The sequence below is a fragment of the Maniola hyperantus genome, chromosome 12 (assembly GCF_902806685.2).
Source record: "Maniola hyperantus chromosome 12, iAphHyp1.2, whole genome shotgun sequence".
NCBI lineage: Eukaryota > Metazoa > Arthropoda > Insecta > Lepidoptera > Nymphalidae > Maniola > Maniola hyperantus.
This window is the reverse complement of record NC_048547.1, coordinates 7,556,583-7,578,044: the sequence shown is the minus strand read 5'-3', so window position 1 is coordinate 7,578,044 and position 21,462 is coordinate 7,556,583. Positions and strand designations below refer to the sequence as shown.

Sequence of the window (21,462 nt, the reverse complement as noted above, 5' to 3'; positions counted from 1 at the left end):
AATAGGGCTACTTCTAATAGTCCTTGTTCTGAGGATCTAGGCCTAGAGTAAATGAATCTATTATAATAATATGGATATCTCAAGTTCCTTGGCTAGAGCTAGAGCCCAGAGCCCAGAGCCGCTTTCTCTAGACTATAGTGATTATTCATTATATACTCAGGGTGAGACTCAGGGCCGTAAAATAAATTTAAAAAATATTTTAAAAAAACATTATATACTCTGGTCTGTGATATACTCTTTGGAGTTTGTACGGTTTATTTATATCACCACAGATTAATAGGGATAATATCACTATCAAGTATCAAACTCTCAAATTATTCACAGAACAATAACGTTATTTGATTTTTGTGTTAAATAATAAATTGGTTATTGGTACCTCATAAATTAAATTATTGTTATGCCTTTTCAGGTTTCGTTTAATGTTAGCGTATTAAAAGGAAAAACGTGATATTATATACTAAATCTTAGGATAAATACCTTAACCTCAACTCAGGAAAATCTAAAAGTCTGCAGAACACGAAAGGAAATATGTCGCTTCGTATGCAAGTTGAAAAGAAAAAGGCTCAGGAGGAAATGCGACGCTTGATGTTGGAGCGAAAAAATAAAGACAAAAAACCCAAACAAACTATTAACAACCCACTAGCAAAATATAACAATATTGGTCAACTTATGTGTGTTCTATGTTCGTCGGTAGTACGTTCTGATAGTGTTTGGAAAGTGCACATAAACAGCAAACAGCACAGAAATAATGTCGAACAAGCGAAGAAATTAAAAGAATTAACAAAAAATTTCACAGATGATAAAGTAAGGAAAAGATTAGCTACTTCAGCATTAGACACTCAACAGGTAAAGAAACCTAAAGGAATATTGAAAAATTCATCAGAGAAATCACCTACAGTTACACAGAAACCAAATAATAATGCACCTATAATTTTTTCACATCATGATGAAGAAGTCATCAGAAAAAATATTAGTCCTGCAGCTCAAGAAGGTATTTTTTTCCAAAATAATCTATTGAGATCAATTTATTACTATATACAACCCCACATCTAGGTATAAGCAGGGTTAAAATGCAGACTAGAATATAAAATACTTCATACTTCGTAGTGACACATCTGGCAGAAATCCACTATTGTACTATTTCAATAACTATACCATACTAGAATATTAAGAGCAAAACTAAAATATAACGATTTGACTTTGACTTGACATATATCTAGTCAAACAAGATAAGAAAAAACCCTCATGTGTTTTTGGCTCGCAGAATTCTTCTAGCTTCATTTCTATATTTATTTATTAGCTATAATTTATATCTAGCCATAATTTACTAACATGTACATTTACCAAAGGTATTTACTGACAATATTATCAGTGTACAGCTCTGACCTCTGGGTCAAGAAACTTGATTGATTGAGATTTTGCATATTGGTTGTCTCTCTTTATTTTCTGCGGTTCTCTTGTCCCCTACCATGATAGGACTTCTAGAAATTCCACCCGAGTGAACTCAGGGCAGATCAGCTAATTTCTCTATTATGACGTACATGTTTTTAACAATTAGGTGGAATATTAGAAGATAAAACTGTTGATAACAAATTACTGGATGCAAAAGAAGATCCATCACTTACTCAACCAATTCCAGAAGGATTCTTTGATGATCCCATCTTGGATGCCAAGGTAAACAAGGCTAGTTCTGTTGTAAACCATCTCTAAACTAAAATGACATGTCTAAATCTATTGCTATCCCTTTCATAATGTTGCTTGCGGAAAAGGATAGCTCTCTAGATTTAGACCTGTTAATTTTGTTTAGTTTAAAGATTGTGTACAAGAGAATCAGCCCAAATTTTTGTTTAAATGATTTTTTTCACCTACCTGCTCAAATGACATGATTACATTATAAGAAAGGACCTACTATGAACAATGACCTTAAAATATTAAAAATTATACTTTTGGCATGTGTCAAAATATGGGTTAGGCTTTGCCACTTTCAACTTAGTCTGATCATCACTTACAACCAGATCAAATCCAGAATTACCTTATCATTGAATTAAAAAAAAAAATTAATTCAGTAGAAACTCGATTATCCGGCCCTCAGTTATACGGATTCGCGATTATCCAGACTACCAACCGAAAATTGTTCGGCCAAGTGGGAGTCAGACTTGCGCACCGAGGGTTCTTTACTCGGGTATTTTTCCGCCATTTTGTACGATAAATCAAAATATATTATGCATAAAAATCTGTTTTAGAATGTACAGGCAAAGCCCTTTCATATGATATCCCACTTAATATAGTTATCTTACTTTGAAAATTGAAAATACTATTATAGTGAACTACATAATATGCACAAACCCGCTTTTCTTCATACATTCGATTATTCGGATTTTCGATTATCCGAATCCCTAACGACAACAATTAGTCCGGTTAATCGAGTTTCCACTGTATTCCACGGTCAAAATGCTGGTCTTGTCAGTCTTTCTACCTTCTCAGAGCTTAAATACTGAAACAATCATGAGTAAATTTGGAACTAAAATAGCTTGCGTCTCAGAAGCAGGTAGACTAGTTTTATCCTGGAAAATATTCTCAGCAGGAAATTAGAAAAATGTAAGAAAATATGTAAGTTCCAGAGAATTGAAATAGCAGGACAGCAATTACTGCAGTCCGTATCACCATTTGTGTGGAAGTTATGAGATTAAGTAAAAAGATAATTTAAGTATAAATTAAATTAAGGTTAATGTTGGAACAGTTTATTGAGTTTAGCAGACATTATTCTTAAATCTAATGTATTTAAAAATATGCAATTTCACCCTTATAAATATAATACGTATAATTATTGAAATATATTCATTAACATATTATTCTCCATACAAATCCTTGAATGCTCCATGAATGTGTTCTATCATATCTGTGGCTAACATACTTCTACCTTTTTCTTGAAAAGCTTTTGTATTGCATGATCTTATTAATGTAGAGGCTGCAAAACATGATAGAGATGATGCTAATAAACTTTTATCAGTTTGTATTCCAATGTCTAGTTTATCTGAGTCTGCTAGAGTCCAATGTAAGAATGTTGCAATTGATCCAGATAGCAGGTCACCTTGACCTCCACACCGCCTTCCAGATCCTCCAGAATCATTTTTCCATTTTAATTCAGAACTGCAACTTAACAATTCATCAGTTGCTCCTTTTCGTAAAATTGTTATATTTTTACCCAGCATAGAAAACCAAGATTCTCCTTTTAATTTATTACTAAGCCTCTCAAATTCTATTTTGTTTGGTGTCAATATAACTGGTGATGAAAAATCTTTTAAAAGTTCTAGCTTTTCTGTTATTAAATATAACCCATCTGCATCAATAATCAGTGGTATTCTTTTATTTTCAATTATTTTGATAAGTTCTGAAGCAACATTTAATATCTTATCATCTCTTCCTAAGCCAGGCCCTATAACTATAACATGGAGTCTTTCAAGCCAAGGTGATATTTCATTTATAGAATTTGCTGTGTCAAGTAAAGGATGGACAATTAATTCTGGACTATATGATTTAATAACGGTAGCTGCTGGGGACGAGCAGAATATGTGCACTAAATCGGCTCCAACCTACAGAAAAAAATTAAGACTATCTTATATTATGTACTTATAAAAATTAATGTTTGTGTGCCTGTCAGTCTGATTGTTTGTCATCTATGCTTTCAAATATTGTTCAATGCAACTGAGTTGAAACTTTATAGTTGTTGACACTCTGTGAGAGGTTTCTGACATGGTACCATCCACATACAATAGGTGGCACACAAGCAACATGCATTGCATTATAATATGGACACAATTATTCATAACTAGCTTATGCTCGCGACCTCGTCCTCGTGGACTACATAAATTTCAAACCCCTATTTTACCCCCTTGGGGGTTCAATTTTCAAAAATCCTTTCTTAGCTGATGCCTACGTCATAACAGCTATCTGCATGCTAAATTTCAGCTCGATTCGTCCAGTAGTTTGAGCTGTGCGTTGATAGATCAGTCAGCCAGTCAGTCAGCTTTTCGTTTTATATAAATAGATAATGAATTTTATGGTACATAATCTGTGTCAATCAACCTCTGCTTCAAAGAACTAAACTTCAATTTATGAACTAACTTTTAAAGCACTTATGCCTGCAAAATAAGGAGCTCCTGTATACTCAAGTGAGCCTCCTACAACTCCTATTCTTCCTGCTTGGCCTTTATGATGTGTTCCGTCTAACGGTGGTATGCAAGCTTTTATCAATTTTATATTGTTTGCTGAGTCCATTTCTGTAATTTGCCGTAACGAAGAGTAACGTCTTATTATTTGAGCTGTAGCAAGATATTGTAATAACATAGCAATCCTAATTTATAAAAACTCAAAACACATTTTAGAAGTCATTGATCTCAAACTGCAACATCAGCTTAATAGATACTCGTATTTAATTATTGTTTAATTTGTTACATTCGTGAAAATATAAAAAATCTAATGAAACATAAATTAAGTCAAAAAAGCAAATTGTCCATGACATGCGATACTGTCCGTTGTCAAAGAAGTCAAAAGTCAAAACAAAGAAGATTCCAGAAGGCTAGAACCCAGAGCCGTAAAAGCAGTTTAAAAAATCGAAACAAAACAAACGATAAAGCCGGGGATACACATGCTTATTACTCGCACAAAAGCATGCCAGTTACAAGAAAACACGAGCTACTCGCATGTGTATCGAGCTTCTGTCAGCAGCTTACGTGCCAGTACAAGGCATACCAGTAGATCGTTTTAAGTTTGTTGTTGTTTCAGGCGCGTAATATTGAATATAAAGATCCAGTTGAAGAGGAATGGGAAAAATTTCAAAAAGAAATAAAAGAAGAAACTACCACTTCTGCAGAAATTATTGCTGGTGAACAAGAAGAAGCTACCGCAGAAAGACAGATTGATGAAATAGATGAACAGATACGTAACTGGTCAAGGTATTTTCTGCTAATCTTTTCCAGGTTCTAGGGTTCCGTACCTATCTCATAATGGATAAAAAGGAACTTCACTTTGTTGTCGGTCCGCCCATAAATTATTTTTGTCTCAGATACGGCTTGAGGTATCAAGTTGCACTCCTGCACTGCTCAGCAGGAGCCTCAGTTATGCGCCACACCTAAGTAGAAGATGATGTTGTTTGACCTTGACGCTCGTGTTTTCGCTGCTACTTCGCTTCTAGGCGTTGTAATTATCTTTATGGCTAGGGCTTTGTCTCGATTCGTGTGTCATCGGTTTCGTCTTTTATGTACCTACGCATACGGAACAAATCGATTCGATTCGACGGGTTCGTAAAACGGCTATAGTCGACGCCAGGCTTAATTTTAACTTTATTATTATTGTTTTCAGAGTTTTGGACTTGGAATTGAAAAAAGAAGAGACAAAGAAAAAAATACAAGATATAGAAATGAATAATGAAGACGACGATAAAGATTCAGAAAATGAAGCCGATATTGATGAGTTCTTAGATTGGCGAGCTAAAAAATCTTACTCTTAATGCTATGTTATCCATTAAATTTTTAATATATAATTAATAACAATAATAGTTTTCATTTTCTTTTGTAAAAAAAATAGAAACAAGATGAAAAAACAAAGGTAAGTAAAAACTGACTGCTCCTCTTAAAAACTCAATCAGGGAAGGAACAGTTTATATAATTCATGAATAATGGTCAACCCATATCGCCGGCTCACTGCAGAGCACGGGTCTTCCTTTCAGAGTGAGAAGGGTTTGGCCATAGTCTACCATGTTGGCCATGTGCGAATTGGTAGACTTCACACACCTTTGAGATCATTATGGAGAATCCTCAGTCATGCAGGTTTCCTCACGATGTTTTCCTTCACCATTAAAGCAAGTGACATTTAATTACTTAAAACGCACATAACTCCGTAAAGTTAAAGGTGCGTGCCCGGGATCGAACCCCCGACCTCCGATTAGAAGATGGACGTCCTAACCACTAGGCTATATAATTATATTTTCGCTAAAATAAATTATATTTTTGGAATCTACATTCTACACAACAGAATCTTTCATTTGGCATCAAACTGGATAAATTTAATATCTCATAGTGACTTTTTTTGTATCGCAATTTTGCTTATCATATTCGCCATATTTAATATTTGTCATGACGTCATGTAGCCTAAATCTTGGTCCTTGCCTGATCTAGCTAGACATGCGCAAATCATGTCCAAGCGGATTGAACATAGAAAGATTCCTTGATGTTCGTAGAACGATCTAGTTCAAGGAGTTCAAGTCTAGTTCATCTATAGTCTATTTCAATGTCCCTTTCGGTTCAAATTGCAATTTAAACAACTTCCAGTGCAACCGTTTTGAATCGAAATTAAATATTTTGGAACTAAGTTGTTTTATCAACAACCACAACCCTATCCCACCCCATCACATGAGTTTAGTTAAATTTGAGATTTTTATCTATTAAACTTTGTCTTATAAATTAATATAAATAGTTAATTGTTTGAATTTTACTCTACTGTGTATATGCACCTTTACCATGCAGTTGCACCACTTGCACTGATGACTCACTATTTTCTAAACCGGAAAGGACTAGCATGCTTTTGTGCGAGTAACAAGCATGTGTATCACCGGCTTTACTCTATGGTCATGACGCGCTTTTTTTTCTGGTCGGTGGCGCCGACAAATCATTTGAATCCTTGTTTATTTATATATTAATTAATAATTAATAGAAAATTCACTATCCAGCAACTACAATGACTCAACAAGATATTGAACAATATAGACTTTTTACTGAAAAACTGAAAATAGAAGAACACAGGTCGGCAGCCCTAAATGATATTAAAAATTTGTTTGTGTACAAACCGGCAAATGAAGCAGCACCGACTATCAGAAATATTGGAATCGGCAAAATTCTACACTGTCTTAATGGATCTGATAAGTATGCCTATAATTATTATTAATTAGGTATGTCTCTCAATAAAGGTATTAGGTACATCCTCTTGTCGGTGACTTATACAGCCTTGCAATATCTCCGACTCGTTTCCTATTGTATATGTTACGGCTAAAGGTGATTCCTAGCTTTAGCTGGCTACAACTAGGTAGTTTTTAGCAATTGCTTGAACTTAGCTGTGTATCCTATTTATTAAATTTAAAAATTAGGTATAGCTGGCATCTGACTCCTATGGCAAATTGTAGATCGGGCCCAGTATGTAATCTGATTACCCTGACTCCATAGTCTTGTCTGCACCTCTAGTGTTATTGTAAAGAGTGAAGACAAATGCTGAATGCTGGGGAAGGAGGCTGAGTGAAGCCAGCTGCAACCATCTGTAATTAACCAAAAGTCTAGTAGGTAAAGCTGAATGAAGGGATGACAAAGAAAGTCTTCTGGCTTAGCCCATGTTAGTCATATAGTTAGCTAAAACTAGGGGCAAACACACTGGCTTTCAGCTGCAACAATTTGTGCATACAAACCCCCTAATTTTTAAAATTTAATTTTAGAATGTACGAAATATGTTCTTTATTCCATTACAATATAGTTCTTTTCTGTGGTCTCACCCACTTCCTAAACTCAGTCTAGATAACTAGCCACAAAAAGCTTTCTACCAGACTTGGCAATCAATGATTTTTACTTAATTCATATGCACATACTTAACCACAATCACACCTGATTAAAAGAGCTGATGAGGCCTACAATGGGACGCTTTTATCTAGAAGATTCCTACGCACTCTATTATATCCAGCTAATAACCTGTTCCATTACTATGAGCAAAGATGTAGATTGTAAGTACAGTATGATTCAAACTTAAATGCATCTGCGTGAAGTTGTGAGATGTGCGCTGTTACCCTCCCCGCTACCCAGGACAACCAAAATGTGTGTGGTGCGCAAACTTCAGGGGCGCATTTACGTTTGAATCGTACTGTACTTAAGTATATTTTTGAATTATTGAAAATATGTAAGAATGGTTTGTAAAATTTTGTTTGCAGTTTGTAGGAATAGGATTTATGAACAATAATCTACATACTTAATTAAATAATTTCAGAGAACAAATAAAGTTAACATGTGAAGTATTGAAGTTATGCTTTGAAAAATTTGAAATTGGAGATGTTGTTAAAATCTATTTAAGTCATATCATGTATTTACTTCGCCACGAAAACGATTGCGTTCGTAGATTGGCTTTAGATGAGGTATGTTTTGTTTTTATTTATGAATTACTAGCTGCGCCCCGCGGTGAATTAGTTTGTACATGTAAAAAATATTTGTACAGAATAAATTGTCAAGACTAACTCTGCAAAGATAACAACATAGAACAGATGAAGCTTGTAAAAACTTATCCACAGCAGGAACAGTAGCCGGCAGAAAATAATGTAGAGGAAACAGTTTTGTAGTGTTGTCTTTGTGATTGAAACAGACAAAACGACATAATATATAGGTATGAGTGACAGAGACAACACTACGAAGCTGAAACCTCTTTCTAATATTCAATGTACATTATATTCTGCTGGCTACTGTTCCCACGGTGAACAAGTACCTCCTTTTGCTTTTATAATATTAGTGTGACTAGCAGACCTGAAGCTTTGCTCAGAGAGGAAAACCCTTTAGTGGGAGCCTATGTTACAGAAAAATCTGGAAAATATGTTACAGATAAAAGCTGGATATTTCAACATACAGCTGGCCTAGCTATTCCAGCTGTATGTTGAAATATTTTGTCATATCTACTGATCTGTCTGTTATTTTAGGGCCTATTTAGTATTTACCAACTGTCAAATAAACTTTATATGAGATTTTGACTGATTCCCAATTCAAAACCAGCCAAGACATACGTTATTTGTCAGATAAAGTTTATTTGGTGGTTTTGACACAGAGCCTTACTCAGAATAAGGACTGTTAGAAGTAGCCCTATTGTGACACTTACTGTTAGAGCGAGATAGCTAAATGCATTTAAGCTCTTGTTAGAACGTGACAAAATGATAATGTTTTGTCCTTATCACTGGCCATATTTGTACGTGAGTATTTGACAAACAATGTGAAGTGTAGAAGGAATGACATTTCACAAGTAAGAAAATCTGCTTGAGCGAGAGGGACTGAGGGGGGCACGCTAGTTGCAAATCTGGACATATCTGTGGAGCCTAATGTAATTATTATTTCAGATTTATAAAGTTGTAACATCAGACCCAGCGCTATTGCCCGTCCCACAGTACATAGATGTGTATGTAGCTGTTGGCCAAATGGTTGCTGACAAAGATGTAGGAGTAGCTAATAAAGCTTTACTAGTTACCTCCAATTTACCAGCAAAGGCCTATCCTAAAGTGCTTGAAGAAATGAAAATTGCCTTGGAAGGAAATAGTAGTAGCAAGTGCAACACTTATGAGGTAAAATGTTATTTATATAATACTAGATGATGCCAGCGACTTTGTCCGCGTGGATTTAGGTTTTTGAAAATCCCGTGGGAACTCTTTGATTTTCCTGGAAAAAAAGTAGCCTTTGTCACTCTCCAGGCTTTTGACTATACCCATGCAAAAAATCACGTCAATCCGTTGCGACGTGATTGAAGGACAAACCAATAAACCAACAAACAAACACACTTTCGCATTTATAATAAGGGCACTGATAATAAGGGTATCGATTACAAATAAAATTTACAACGTGAATGTATGATTATATTATGCCACTAGCTGATGCCCGCGACTTCGTTCACGTGGGTATAGATTTTTAAAAGCCTGTGGGATCTATGATTTTCTGGGATAAAAGTAGCCTGTGTCTCTCCCCATGTTATCCATGCAAGAAGGAGTGCGTGAGGAGTGAGTGCCATGAAAAATAAAGCCATTTTGAATGTTTGCATTGCAAATCTGTCAAAATGTCTTTATACCCCAGTTAAGACTATTTGACAATTTGAAAATCAGCCCTAATTATAGATTTAAAACAGGAATAAAAATTATTTTTAGGTGGTTATCAATATTTCCTTGAAGTCATATGAAATATTTGAATTGTGTGTCAAACAAGGGTACTTAGACTTCATGGTGAATGAATTACAGACTGATGATATTCTGTATCAGTTGAATATTTTAGAATTAATATCACAATTAGCAACAAAACCTCATGGTATCAACTTTCTTGTCAAACAAGGAACTTTGCAGAAGATTTCAGAATTAGTCAAAGATCTACAGAATAATCCTTTTGGAGGCCTTTTAACACCAGGTAATTATTTTTCTTTCAATGCATATTATTATGCTAAATCTCAACACTGTTACTAACGCTAAAAGGAGTCTGTCTTCTAGTTGGGGGTTCGATCTTTGGAACACACCTCTTAACTATTCAGAGTTATGTGCGTTTTAAGCAATTAAATATCACTTGCTTTATCAGTGAAGGAAAACATCGTGAGGAAACCTGCACGCCTTAGAAGCTCTTTATAATGTTTTCCGCAAAGCAGTATATGAAGTTTGCCAATCGACATAATGGCCAGCGTGGTAGAATATGGCCAAATCCTTCTCATTCTGGTGATGGGTTGATCATGATGATGACTGTTACTTTAATTGATTAGTTTTACAGGTTATCTGAAGTTTTTTGGCTGCATTGCTCATAGTTATCCAAATGAGGTATTCCAAAAATATCCTGCATTGTTGGATTTACTGTTCGATGGATTGGAGTCTGATGATTTGACTATTTTACCAGTTGCTCTAGACACTCTCGGGTTTATAGGAACAACATGGGAGGGAAAACTATGCTTAGTAGCCATAGGTAAGTAAAAGTTGTATGACTCCTTAAGTGGGCTCAGTTCGGTGCTTTCTTCATACAAACGTAGGAGCGTAACTTTGGGCGTAAATAAATTAGATTAGGGGTATGAAAATTCTAAAACAATTTAACATTAGACATAGTTTATTTATTCATTAGTTGAAATATCTTTATTTTGCAAACATACATTTAGCATTTATTTCTCAAAAATACTTTTCCTAAACCCTTGATTTCAGTGAAAATGATCATGCCACCACCTTGAATTTTTTCAAGAATTTGAACCTTGGTTATTGAAGTCGTTTTTTTTTTGATTTTTTTTTAAAGAGATACTTAATGAAATGGGTTACAAGTCTATTTACTATAATTTTTTAGGGAGCAAATATACACAAAATGTCGAAAATCTCAGTGCTATTATTAGAAATAGTCGGACGGAAATTAAAGTTCGCGCATTACATTGCATGTCAAATCTGATCAGCATAGATAAGGATCCAAAATCAAAGACTGAGCCAATCGACCAAAGAATAACATTGATGACTCGCGAATGGTTCAGAAGCTTAAGTAAAGAACCTGGACCAATGGAAATGTTATTTGACATTTGTAAAAATCCATTTCCCGACATACAATTAGCTGGTTTAACATTGCTGGATGCAATTTGCCAACACCATTGGGGTGAAGAAATGTTGGCTAGGGTGGCAGGTAAGTTGATCAACTTATTTTGAGGGTTGATTGCGGTAACAAGACAGCTACAGTGCGACAATCGCAATCACCTTCAATTGGTCGACACCTGTTTGTTCAGTTGCAGCAATAATAATAGCATAAAGTCAACCATCACAACAATTGCGATAGCCACAATTATTATAATTGGCGGAATTGATGCATTGAAGTGCAGTGCAGTGACGACAGACAATCCGAGGTGATTGCGATCTTTGCCTTGTACCTGACAAACTAGTGCTAAGAGCGATTACGCACTCATCCGCTCAGAGTCCGTGAAAATACGGAAATTAAAAAACTCGGATATTGCTTACGCACTAATCCGATCTCTGATCCAAATTCAAGCTATTCAAGCGACATCTTTGGCATATTTACGTCTGTCATTCCTACGCAGAGCTTACAGAGAGAGAGAGAGAGAGCCAGCCAGCGCGTGCCAGACCTTCGTTATTTTATAAAAGTTGAAATTTTCTTTGCGTATTGTCCCCAACACTGGGACGAACGTTTGTTTGGTTTATGGTGGCTAAGGGAGATACTTTATTACCTGTTATCTCCCAAAGCCACCATGATCCAAACAAACGTTCCTCTTAGTGCAGATAAACTTTCAGCTTTTATAAAATAACGAAGGTCAGAATTTACATATTTAGTACCATAGGACCATGAAGTAAAGAGTATGTATAGGTCCATGGAATTAAACCATAATCTTACCCCACTTACTCTCTCCGATTTGAGTGAGTCACAGCCGAGGTATTGTCAAGGATGACAAACTGAACTCGGATGACGGAAATGTAGTGCTAATCGCCGTAAGCCTACTGCTTTAGTACAAAATAATAATCTTAATTAATAAAAATATTGTAATTTATTTCATGAGTGGTACCTACCTATTAAATATAATTATTTAAAGGGATTGTAGAGTATTTAAATACAAAATGAAACTTACATTCATTTTCGTTTTAGTTTTACTTAAAAAATAACACAAAAAATTTAACCGTAAAATAAAACTTACAATCTAAAATCATTATTAATTTATTAAGATCGATCTAACATAATAAGTAAATACTTGCATCAAGAATTCAAGAAATGTTAATAAGAATTTTATATTACAGGATTTGTAGAATACCTTTTGGATCGTTCTGCAGATTTTAAAAAGCAATCAAAGGAAGCTAAGTATGCTATAATAAAACGTTTATCGCAGTCAACAGCTTTTGATGATAATATTATTATGAGGCTTCAAACCTATGTTAAACAGGGACCTTTTTACTCTGAGACGATGATGCAAGTTGCAATGGAGGAGGAGTGAGAAGTGTTTATTTATTTCTACAAAATTGTTTGTAACAGTATCATAAAAAGTTCAAAGCTATAAGTTCAGAGGCTCGCGCGACGTCGCACTTCCACATATCTCGTGCATATAAAGATACTGATTATTTTCTTTACTTAGCTGATACCCGCGGAGTTTTCCGGGATATAAAAAGTAGCCTATGTCCGTCACCGGGATATAACCTAACTCTGTACCCATAAAAATTGGTTAAACAGTTGAGCCGTGAAAAGGTGGCAGGCAGACAGGCACAGTTTTGCATTTATTTCTTCGTGTAAACCTGCAGTGGGCGAGGACCAGCTCTCAAGTACCGCGCGACGTCGCGCGAAATACTGAACCAAGCAATTTATACAGTTAATAAAGTTTTGTAACATCCCTGAGCATTACTTCTTTTTTCTCTTATTTTTTCCTGTTGCTTCAGACTTGGCAGTAGCTTTACGTTTTGTACCTTCAGATTTTCCACCGTACTTAGTTGCCAAATTGTCAAGAAATGAATCCATTTGTTTATCTCTACTTTCTTGCTTTTGCTTAATCATAAGTTCTAAACTATTTGCACCTGAAAATAATAATCTAATCTATATATATAAAAGGAAAAGGTGACTGACTGACTGACTGACTGATCTATCAACGTACAGCTCAAACTACTGGACGGATCGGGCTGAAATTTGGCATGCAGATAGCTATTATGACGTAGGCATCCGCTTAGAAAGGATTTTTGAAAATTCAACCCCTAAGGGGGTAAAGTAGGGGTTTGAAATTTTTGTAGTCCACGCGGACAAAGTTGCGAGCATAAGCTAGTTTTATTAAAAATAAAAATGGTTAATTTACAGTACATGTAGAAAATTAATACCTGCTTTGATGTGATAGGTACATGAGTGATTCTAAGTTATGAGGTATTGTCAACGGCATGATAAAAAATCATATGAACATATTTAATTTATAGTGTGATTTTTTTATAGTGCTAATTGACAGACAGACACACGAGTTCCCATAGTTGATCCCATAAGGGTTCCATTTTTCATTCGGATGTACGGAACCCTAAAAACTGCATCAAAATCGATTTAAAATTAAGAAAATGATGACAGTCACTCACACAACTTACTGTAAATACTATCTGTTCAGTTGTATTGTGGGCAAAAAATCTCAATTTTTTTTTAATGAGACAATCTAGAAATCTAGGATAGAGGCTGGCAGGAAGTGGCTGAATGAGGAAGGCTGAGGACCGGGTGTGGTGGTGCTCTTTAGGGAAGGCCTATGTCCAACAGTGGACGTCCACACAAATTGCTAGAAAATACAGTTTACAAACCAGAATTCAAGCCTAGTGATTCCTTGAGCTCTTCTGCTTCCATGGACTCACAGTTTTCTTTAGCATGTCGGCGTTGCCGTTTCTTCGCAGGCTCATGTGTAAATATTTTGAAAGCTGGAATTTCACCTTGATCTATCATTTCCTGAAACAATAAAGTTTTAAACATTGATTACAATTTGAATTTCGCCTTTTCATCTCCCTAAGGAGTAGGGAGGGAAAGTTGCTACACTAATTCAAAAATTCAAATTCAAAATTCAAATAGGGTACTATTGTACGCTTTTAGTTGAATTTGTAATATAATGATAAACTTAATACCAAATCAAAATGAGAAAATCATCAAAACATTGCTTATTACTCACAGTAAGGATGCCACGAATCCTAGGTTCATGTTCAGATCTGGCAAACTGCACCTGATCCACAATGTAGTCCATATCTCCTTTGCCAGCAATGTAGGCATTCTTCAGATCTTTTTTTTCTTCATCAGACCCTATAATGGACATAGGTTAAAGGTTAAAATAAACATTACTACAGTACAAAATTAAAAATATTTTGTATTGTTTTCAATGAAAATTGTTAGAAATAATCTTATCGTTAGTATTGTCCTTTCATCGTAACTTGACGAGTAAGTAATATAAATAATATCTATCCCGGCTCTACTCACGTGTCTAGTCGACGTTAGCCTGACTAGTTTCGCCCTCGCAGCGGGCTCTACGGACGGCGGCGCGCGCGGCCCGCTGTCAAGCCGTGGCTCGTGCGCGAACTGACTCCCTTGAAAAAGGACCCCGGATGGGTTCGAAACTAGTCGGGCTAACGTCGACTAGACACGTGAGTACAAACCGGGATAGATATTATTTATAATGGAAATCACTCACGGTAGTTTAAACGCTAAAAAGTGAGTAATATGTTGGCACTTGGCACCATTGCTTTGTTACTTTATTCCTTAGAACTTAGGGTTATATTTTGTGTTTTGCAATGGTGCCAACATTTTACTCACACGTCAAGTTATTTAACAAAAGCATCATTTAATTTTTTTTTTAATTCTAGATAAGACCGCTTGGCTGCAATCAGACCTGGTGGCAAGTGATGATGCAGCCTAATATGGAGCGTGCTTGCCTATAAGATGGCTATTCACTCTTGACATGAATGTATAGGTATAAATTGCAGACAGATGTTTAGATTTATGTGTCTATAGATATATGATCAACAAAATAGTTTTTGTCTTACTTAAATAAATAAACTATAATTAACCATATTTATTATTTACCAATATATTCCTTTTCATAAGCTTTAATACTTTCTTCAGTAACCTTTTTAAAAAGCAATCTCCAATAGAACATCCAATCTTTATCTTTCAAAACATCATCATCATCTTCATCCACAGTCTTTTTGGTGTCGTATAAGTATCTTTTGTCCTTGTCACTCAAAATAGCATGGACTCCACCAAGAACTTTGAATTTTTCAGTAGCTTCCAACTTTTCAGCGTCATTTACCCTGTCAGGGTGTACTTTGAGCGACAATTTGTGATAAGCTTTCTTAACTGTAACAAGTAACAACCTTCATAGTTTAATAAAATTTAAAGAGTTCAATTAAAAATTAGAATTGTTGAAAGAACTCCTAAATAATGTGGTACAATGATATTCGACTGAAAATGTAGGAGTCCCAAGGTGCTGGAAGGGCGACCTCACACTGTAAAGTGCAGCATTGGAAGACCTCTCACTAGGTGGACAGAAGATAATATCAAACTGTGTGTGGAAATCCCTAAGAGACCTATGTATGGCAGTGGATGCACTATTCTGAGAATGGATGTATATCGCTTGATGGCTGTGGCTAGGGTTGCCAGGTCTTAAAGCCGAACAGACCAGCGTAGATACCTTCTTTTTCGGTGGCCTTTTCGGTAATTTGTAGCACTTCATATAAGTTGGTGGTATTAAAATATTTTTCGCATAGTTCCAAAAGACCCATGACAGTGGCTTTCTGTTTCGTCTTTACGCGGACGCCAAACAAGATATCAACACTACGCTTAAATTTAACAATTTTTTTAGATAAATAAAGTTAAACATCAATCGACAAGAAAACAATAAAATTAATTTTAATTTTAAAGTCGTTATTCGTAAAATGCCCAAAAGAAGAGTCAAAACGCGCCAAAGATGAAAGATTTGACATTAGCTAATGTCAAATTTTATTGTAGGTCACAGAGGTAAAAAGACCAGTAATCCGGCGTAAAATGGAGAATCTCAGTCATTATTCTGAGAGAATCTCAGACTAAGAATAAGGAGACTTGTCAAACGCGTATACCCGAAAAGCTTGCCCGAAAGGGACAAAACAACAAAAGAAATAATACTTACGTATGAAAGGTTATATTGTTTCATAATTTGCGTTCGCTACAACTTTTACACAGCAATGCAACATAAATGGCTTCTACACACCTTCAATACTAAATTTAAAACAAAAAACTAAATAAAAACTCGTAATATTCGCAATAAATTACTATCACAGAGGTTTGTTGGGCACAAACTACAACGTGCCCAACAAAAAAAGATGACAAAGACAAAAAACTGTGTTTATGTCTCTATCACTCTTCAGAGCTTTGCTCTAACAAGGTATTATTATTTTAATGGGAAATATACCTTGATTCTTAATCTGAGTGGCGAATGCTACACAGTGTAAGCGAATGGATTGGCGATAATTGGATCAAACCAGTCTTAATAAACAGATAGACCTGTAGCACCTTTTACCGTGCATTACCTACCTATTTATTAAGGCATCTCAAGACAAATAGACATAGGTTCGGCATAATCACGAAGACAGATCTGTGATCACGAATTATGGTAAGTAGGTATTTCACAGATATGTCTTTGTTCTGAGAATAATTTTCACTGTTTTTTTAAAAACTGGTTTTACGGCTCTGGGTTCTAGCTTTTTTTAGCCTAATTTTCCTCAGAACAAAGAATGTGACACTTACTGTTAGAGCAAGATAGCTAAATGCATTTAAGCTCTTATTAGAACGTGACAAAATGATTATGTTTTGTCCTTATCACCGTGGCCACTTTTTTTGTTTGCCAAAATGTATTTGTACGTATTTGGCACAGAGTACATTGAATATAGGGTATAGAGTTAACACTCAGATTGATTGCATAGCGCCATCTAGCGATATGTGACATCCCTAAAGCCGAACAAATCGCGCTCCTCAGGATATTTCTTAAATAATATTATTCCCCAAAGTAATTTCCAAAAATCAAATATTAATTGATTTGACTTTTAGAAATTACTTTGGAGACAGTGGAATTTGAATTACTTTAGGCAAATAAAACAACAGTGTAGCGATTAGACAGTTTTTTATAATTTCTTTTATTAAATAGATTAAATGCCAACATTTTAATTATATCACCTTCGTCTTAATCTGAAACTTCAATTCAAAATAAGCATGGCACACTCGTCGGTTTCGATACACATAGTGAGGATCCAAAGATGTGTCTAGTCCAACAGCTCGAGTCCACGCAAGATACAGATCTATTTCTTTTTCAGGATTGAGAAATGAATATAGAATTGTACCATCTTTGCCTGAAAAAAAATTGTGAGAACTGACCATATACCGTTGCATAATTCATCATCATCAATGAGTACTACTACCAGCTTCTGTTTATGACTTTGTCGGCGAGGACTTTAGAATTGGTGCATATCTCTGTTGCTAATTAACCTTTTAGAATTGGTGCATATCTCTGTTGCTAATTAACCTAATCCAAATTGTTTCTTTAATTGTGATGTGGAGGAGTAACAAACATCCAAAAATACATATTATCTAAATATATAAAAGGGAAAAGTGACTGACTGACTGACTGATCTATCAACGCACAGCTCAAACTACTGGACGGATCGGGCTGAAATTTGGCATGCAGGTAGCTATTATGACGTAGGCATCCGCTAAAGGATTTTTGAAAATTCAACCCCCAAAGGGGTGAAAGAGGGGTTTGAAATTTGTGTAGTCCACGCGGACGAAGTCGCGAGCATAAGCTAGTTTATAATATAAATATTGAAGAGCAACATTTAATGAAGCTTTTATTAGACCAAAGGTCAGATACAGAAGGAGACGTACTCAAGACAGCAAATATAGTGTGGAGAGCTACCTTACTATGAAGCCCTAACCACCAGTAGCTTAACAGATGGACTCAAGTTATTAATATATCAAACGTTTCATAACACTGTTAAAACTCCTCTTTTCGTGAGGAAATCTGCATCAGTTTTTAGCATAGACACGAAGGCGACGAAGACTAATTACCTTTGCTTTAAATAATAATTTATAAGTTGATTACTTACGAGTTTTACCGTATCTCGGCACACAACAAAATAACCTCTCTCACAAGCAGCTATAGTCCAAATCGTTAGGCAGATCAGTGTTCAGGGGTTTGCGCGTAAGTCCAGTGAGAAAAGCGAAGCCGTCGGAGTCCAGGGAGCAAGCAAAATCGTAGAATTTATCATAAAAACACAAACAGAACACATTCACGGATCACAAAAGGAAACAAAATCACAGAACACAGACTAATAACATCTGAAGTTCACCGAAGAAATAATTCTCCGAAGTAGCGCCATCTACTGCAAAGTGACGAACTATTTTTCACGAAGAAAAAAGATTTGTATGGGCTGTTAGGACACTGGTATTTGGCAAACAACGTGAAGTGAGGTTATGTTGACTCAAGTATTTTACAGAAATAACTAATTGATTTGTTTTGTTGTTTTTTGTTTTGAAGTTATTGTGCAATGGTGGGTTGCAATAATTATAGGTACTAGGCTACAGTAGCCAAAGCGAACGTAAATAGACGGAATCACATTTCACAAGTAAGTACCTCTGCTTGAGCAGTTGAGCGAGAGGAACTGAGGGGGCCACGCTAGTTGCAAATCTGGAAACATCTGTGTAATTTTCACTGAGTAACACATAGGTACAATATTAATAAAATTAATACACAGAGTACTATATATATAGGATATTCACAAAGTACAGTGTTGCTCACTTTGGAATTTCATGAGATTCTGGTCTACCTATAGGTAATTCATGCTCTATGAACAAGTGCTATTTGCTGTGCTTAGGTGTATAGTACGCGACAGGTCAAAATGACAATCGGGGAGGGAACGCCTCGTATTTTTTTATAGCCCACACATTAAAGCGCATAAAATCCGCCATTTTGATTTTTTTAGTTAGGTGGTAGATAGAGTAATAAAGCTAGATAATGCAACGTTTGCTTTCTCATTCACACTAAAAAGAGAGCACAGATAAAGTTACTAATGTGATAAACAGAGACGCAGCTAACCTATTTTTTGTTCCTTATCGTGTAACCGATTTTTTCAAGAATACATAAAGGAATACAACTTTAGTTGCAAAACAAACTTTGAGAATTCGTGGCGTTATTGTATTTCTCATTAGTTATTTACTTGTTTTCACATTTAATACAAATATTGTTGATCGGTTAATACAAATATTGACTACCTACTAAACAATGGTAATAAATTGTCGTGTTATGCATCTTTTTTACTCAATCTACAAGTTAGGTATGATACATGATATTTTATTAAAATCAGTTGAGCCGTTCAGTAGTTAGTTAGTTACATGCGGACATAGAAACGGACATACATACAGGTTAAACAGATAACTCCTTTAGGCTTCGCTGCAGTCGGGTAATAAAGAAAAAAGGATATAGGAACACTTCGTTGTCTGTCTGTCTGTCAAGAAACGTTACTTCCCGTTAACCTAGAATCATGAAATTTGGCAGGTAGGTATGTCTTATTATAGTATACATATGGGGAAAAATCTGAAAACCGTGAATTTGTGGTTACATCACAAAAAAATTAAAGTGTATTCATGACAAATATAATATGATTAATATTTTCAACTTTTAAAGTAAGATTACCTACTATACCAAGTGGGGTATCATATTAAAGGGCTTTACCTGTACCTACCTTTACCTTTACTTGAATTATAATTTCCTCTTTATCCATGATTTGTACCAATTTGCATAAGTAGGTAGGTACTTATGAAGAAAACATAAAAAGTTCAATAAGTATTCAAAAAGTGGCAAATTAGACAAATCCATGACATAACAAAAAACAAATCGTGATTTTTAGAGCGTTTAGCTGGTTTTAGTAAATTAAAAAATACACTAAATAAATCAAACACAAGTTATTTTAAATATTTAGCCAAATGGATTGTAAGAAACTTGCGTCTGGTGATAGCAAAACAATTACGCAGTCCACGGATATAAAAGAAAACACTTTTCATGAGATTAATCAAGACACGGCCCAAGCTAATGAAGTGATGGAAGAAAACAAGGAAAAGGGCAATCAAGATGCAATATCACCCAAAACTATCGATGAAAATGAGATAAAATTAAAAGAACGAGTAGCACAGTGTAAAAACATAATCGCATCATTAAAGTTGGAGCTTAATGAAGAGAAAATTAAATTAGAAAAAGAAGCAAAAGAGGTTCAGTTAAAAGCTAAAGAACCTCCACACAGACCCACTTCAAATAATGCTTATAGTTTTGAAAAAGAAACTGGTTTTGCCGATTCATGCAATGTTAATATGTATTCTGCTTCAATGGACAGTAAATTAAATTGTGATGAGAATTTGATGGAATATGAAAAACAATTGCAACGATATCAAAACACTCTTAATATGGCCCAAGTTGAGAAAAAAAATGCAATCCGAAAGCAAATGTTAGCTAAAGCTTTTAAACTGAAACTTATGGAGGTCGAAAATCAATGTAACATAGAGCTCTTACGAATTAAACAAAGCTTACAGTGCCTGGAACCTTTACAAATGATAATAGAAAAATGGAAAGTTAACAGTAACTATAATGTAGATTTGAACAATTTCGAGCTCATTCCTCGGTATCCCGAACTTAGTGCGAATTCCGGAAGTGACTTATCAAACACGCCTGGTATAGATAACTTTAAAACGGAATAACTTCCTACATCAAATCTAATTGAGAAAAAACAAATAAGTTAATTTTAACAATTATGAGTTTATTTAGAAAAGTTATTTAAAATAATATTTATTTTTGAAACTTTTTATTATATAAATATCGTAAAATGAGATATTTTTATTAAAAAATATGAAAACGAACTTTATTTTTTTGTTATTTACAGGTAGTAAGTAAAAACATTACCTAGCGACTTTTGAACACACGCTGAAAATAATGGCATGTAGCGATACCTCTACCTGTACGGTACCCGTCAGGAAATATTGTACATCGAGGTTTCGTAGAGCGTTGTTCGTAGACCGACTAAACGTCACATAGGTATGAGTGACAGAGACAATGCTCTACGAAGCCGAAATCTCTTTCTCAAAGTCGATGTACAATATTTCCTGCCGGCTACTGTATTGTATTATTACCTATGTTACAAGTTCGTGAACTTAGACTGTGATTGAA

The 21,462-nt window shown here is 35.1% G+C and overlaps 4 protein-coding genes across 7 annotated transcripts; 2 read left to right on the top strand and 2 right to left on the bottom strand.

The window, feature by feature from the left end:
• Positions 1–272: 272 nt before the first annotated feature.
• On the top strand, positions 273–13,110 carry LOC117986946 (26S proteasome non-ATPase regulatory subunit 5-like). Its single transcript, XM_069502074.1, is given in 10 exon segments — positions 273–991; positions 1,559–1,674; positions 4,786–4,955; positions 5,362–5,510; positions 8,025–8,167; positions 9,131–9,352; positions 9,926–10,178; positions 10,530–10,718; positions 11,085–11,408; positions 12,527–13,110. Coding segments are annotated over 10 exon segments (2,223 nt in total). The 5' UTR covers positions 273–528; the 3' UTR covers positions 12,721–13,110.
• Naxd (NAD(P)HX dehydratase) lies at positions 2,726–4,532 on the bottom strand. Its single transcript, XM_034973909.2, has 2 exons — positions 4,126–4,532; positions 2,726–3,593 (listed from the first exon to the last, which is right to left on the bottom strand). The coding sequence occupies exons 1-2, from the start codon at positions 4,345–4,347 to the stop codon at positions 2,850–2,852; spliced, it is 966 nt and encodes a 321-aa protein (XP_034829800.1). The 5' UTR covers positions 4,348–4,532; the 3' UTR covers positions 2,726–2,849.
• Positions 12,362–16,183, bottom strand: LOC117986955 (dnaJ homolog subfamily C member 9). The gene is made up of 5 exons (XM_034973912.2): positions 15,913–16,183; positions 15,306–15,578; positions 14,401–14,528; positions 14,042–14,183; positions 12,362–13,291 (listed from the first exon to the last, which is right to left on the bottom strand). The coding sequence occupies exons 1-5, from the start codon at positions 16,001–16,003 to the stop codon at positions 13,119–13,121; spliced, it is 807 nt and encodes a 268-aa protein (XP_034829803.1). The 5' UTR covers positions 16,004–16,183; the 3' UTR covers positions 12,362–13,118.
• Positions 16,184–18,744: 2,561 nt separating this feature from the next.
• Positions 18,745–21,074, top strand: LOC117986956 (uncharacterized). 4 transcript variants are annotated; one of them, XM_069502083.1, is made up of 2 exons: positions 18,745–18,874; positions 20,228–21,074. In XM_069502083.1, the coding sequence occupies exon 2, from the start codon at positions 20,232–20,234 to the stop codon at positions 20,994–20,996; it is 765 nt and encodes a 254-aa protein (XP_069358184.1). In that variant the 5' UTR covers positions 18,745–18,874; positions 20,228–20,231; the 3' UTR covers positions 20,997–21,074. The 4 variants fall into 4 exon arrangements, with proteins under 4 accessions (XP_069358184.1, XP_069358183.1, XP_034829804.1 ...); XM_069502082.1 differs by lacking the exon at positions 18,745–18,874 and adding an exon at positions 19,252–19,533; XM_034973913.2 differs by lacking the exon at positions 18,745–18,874 and adding an exon at positions 19,252–19,533 and having other exon boundaries at positions 20,156–21,074.
• Positions 21,075–21,462: the final 388 nt, after the last annotated feature.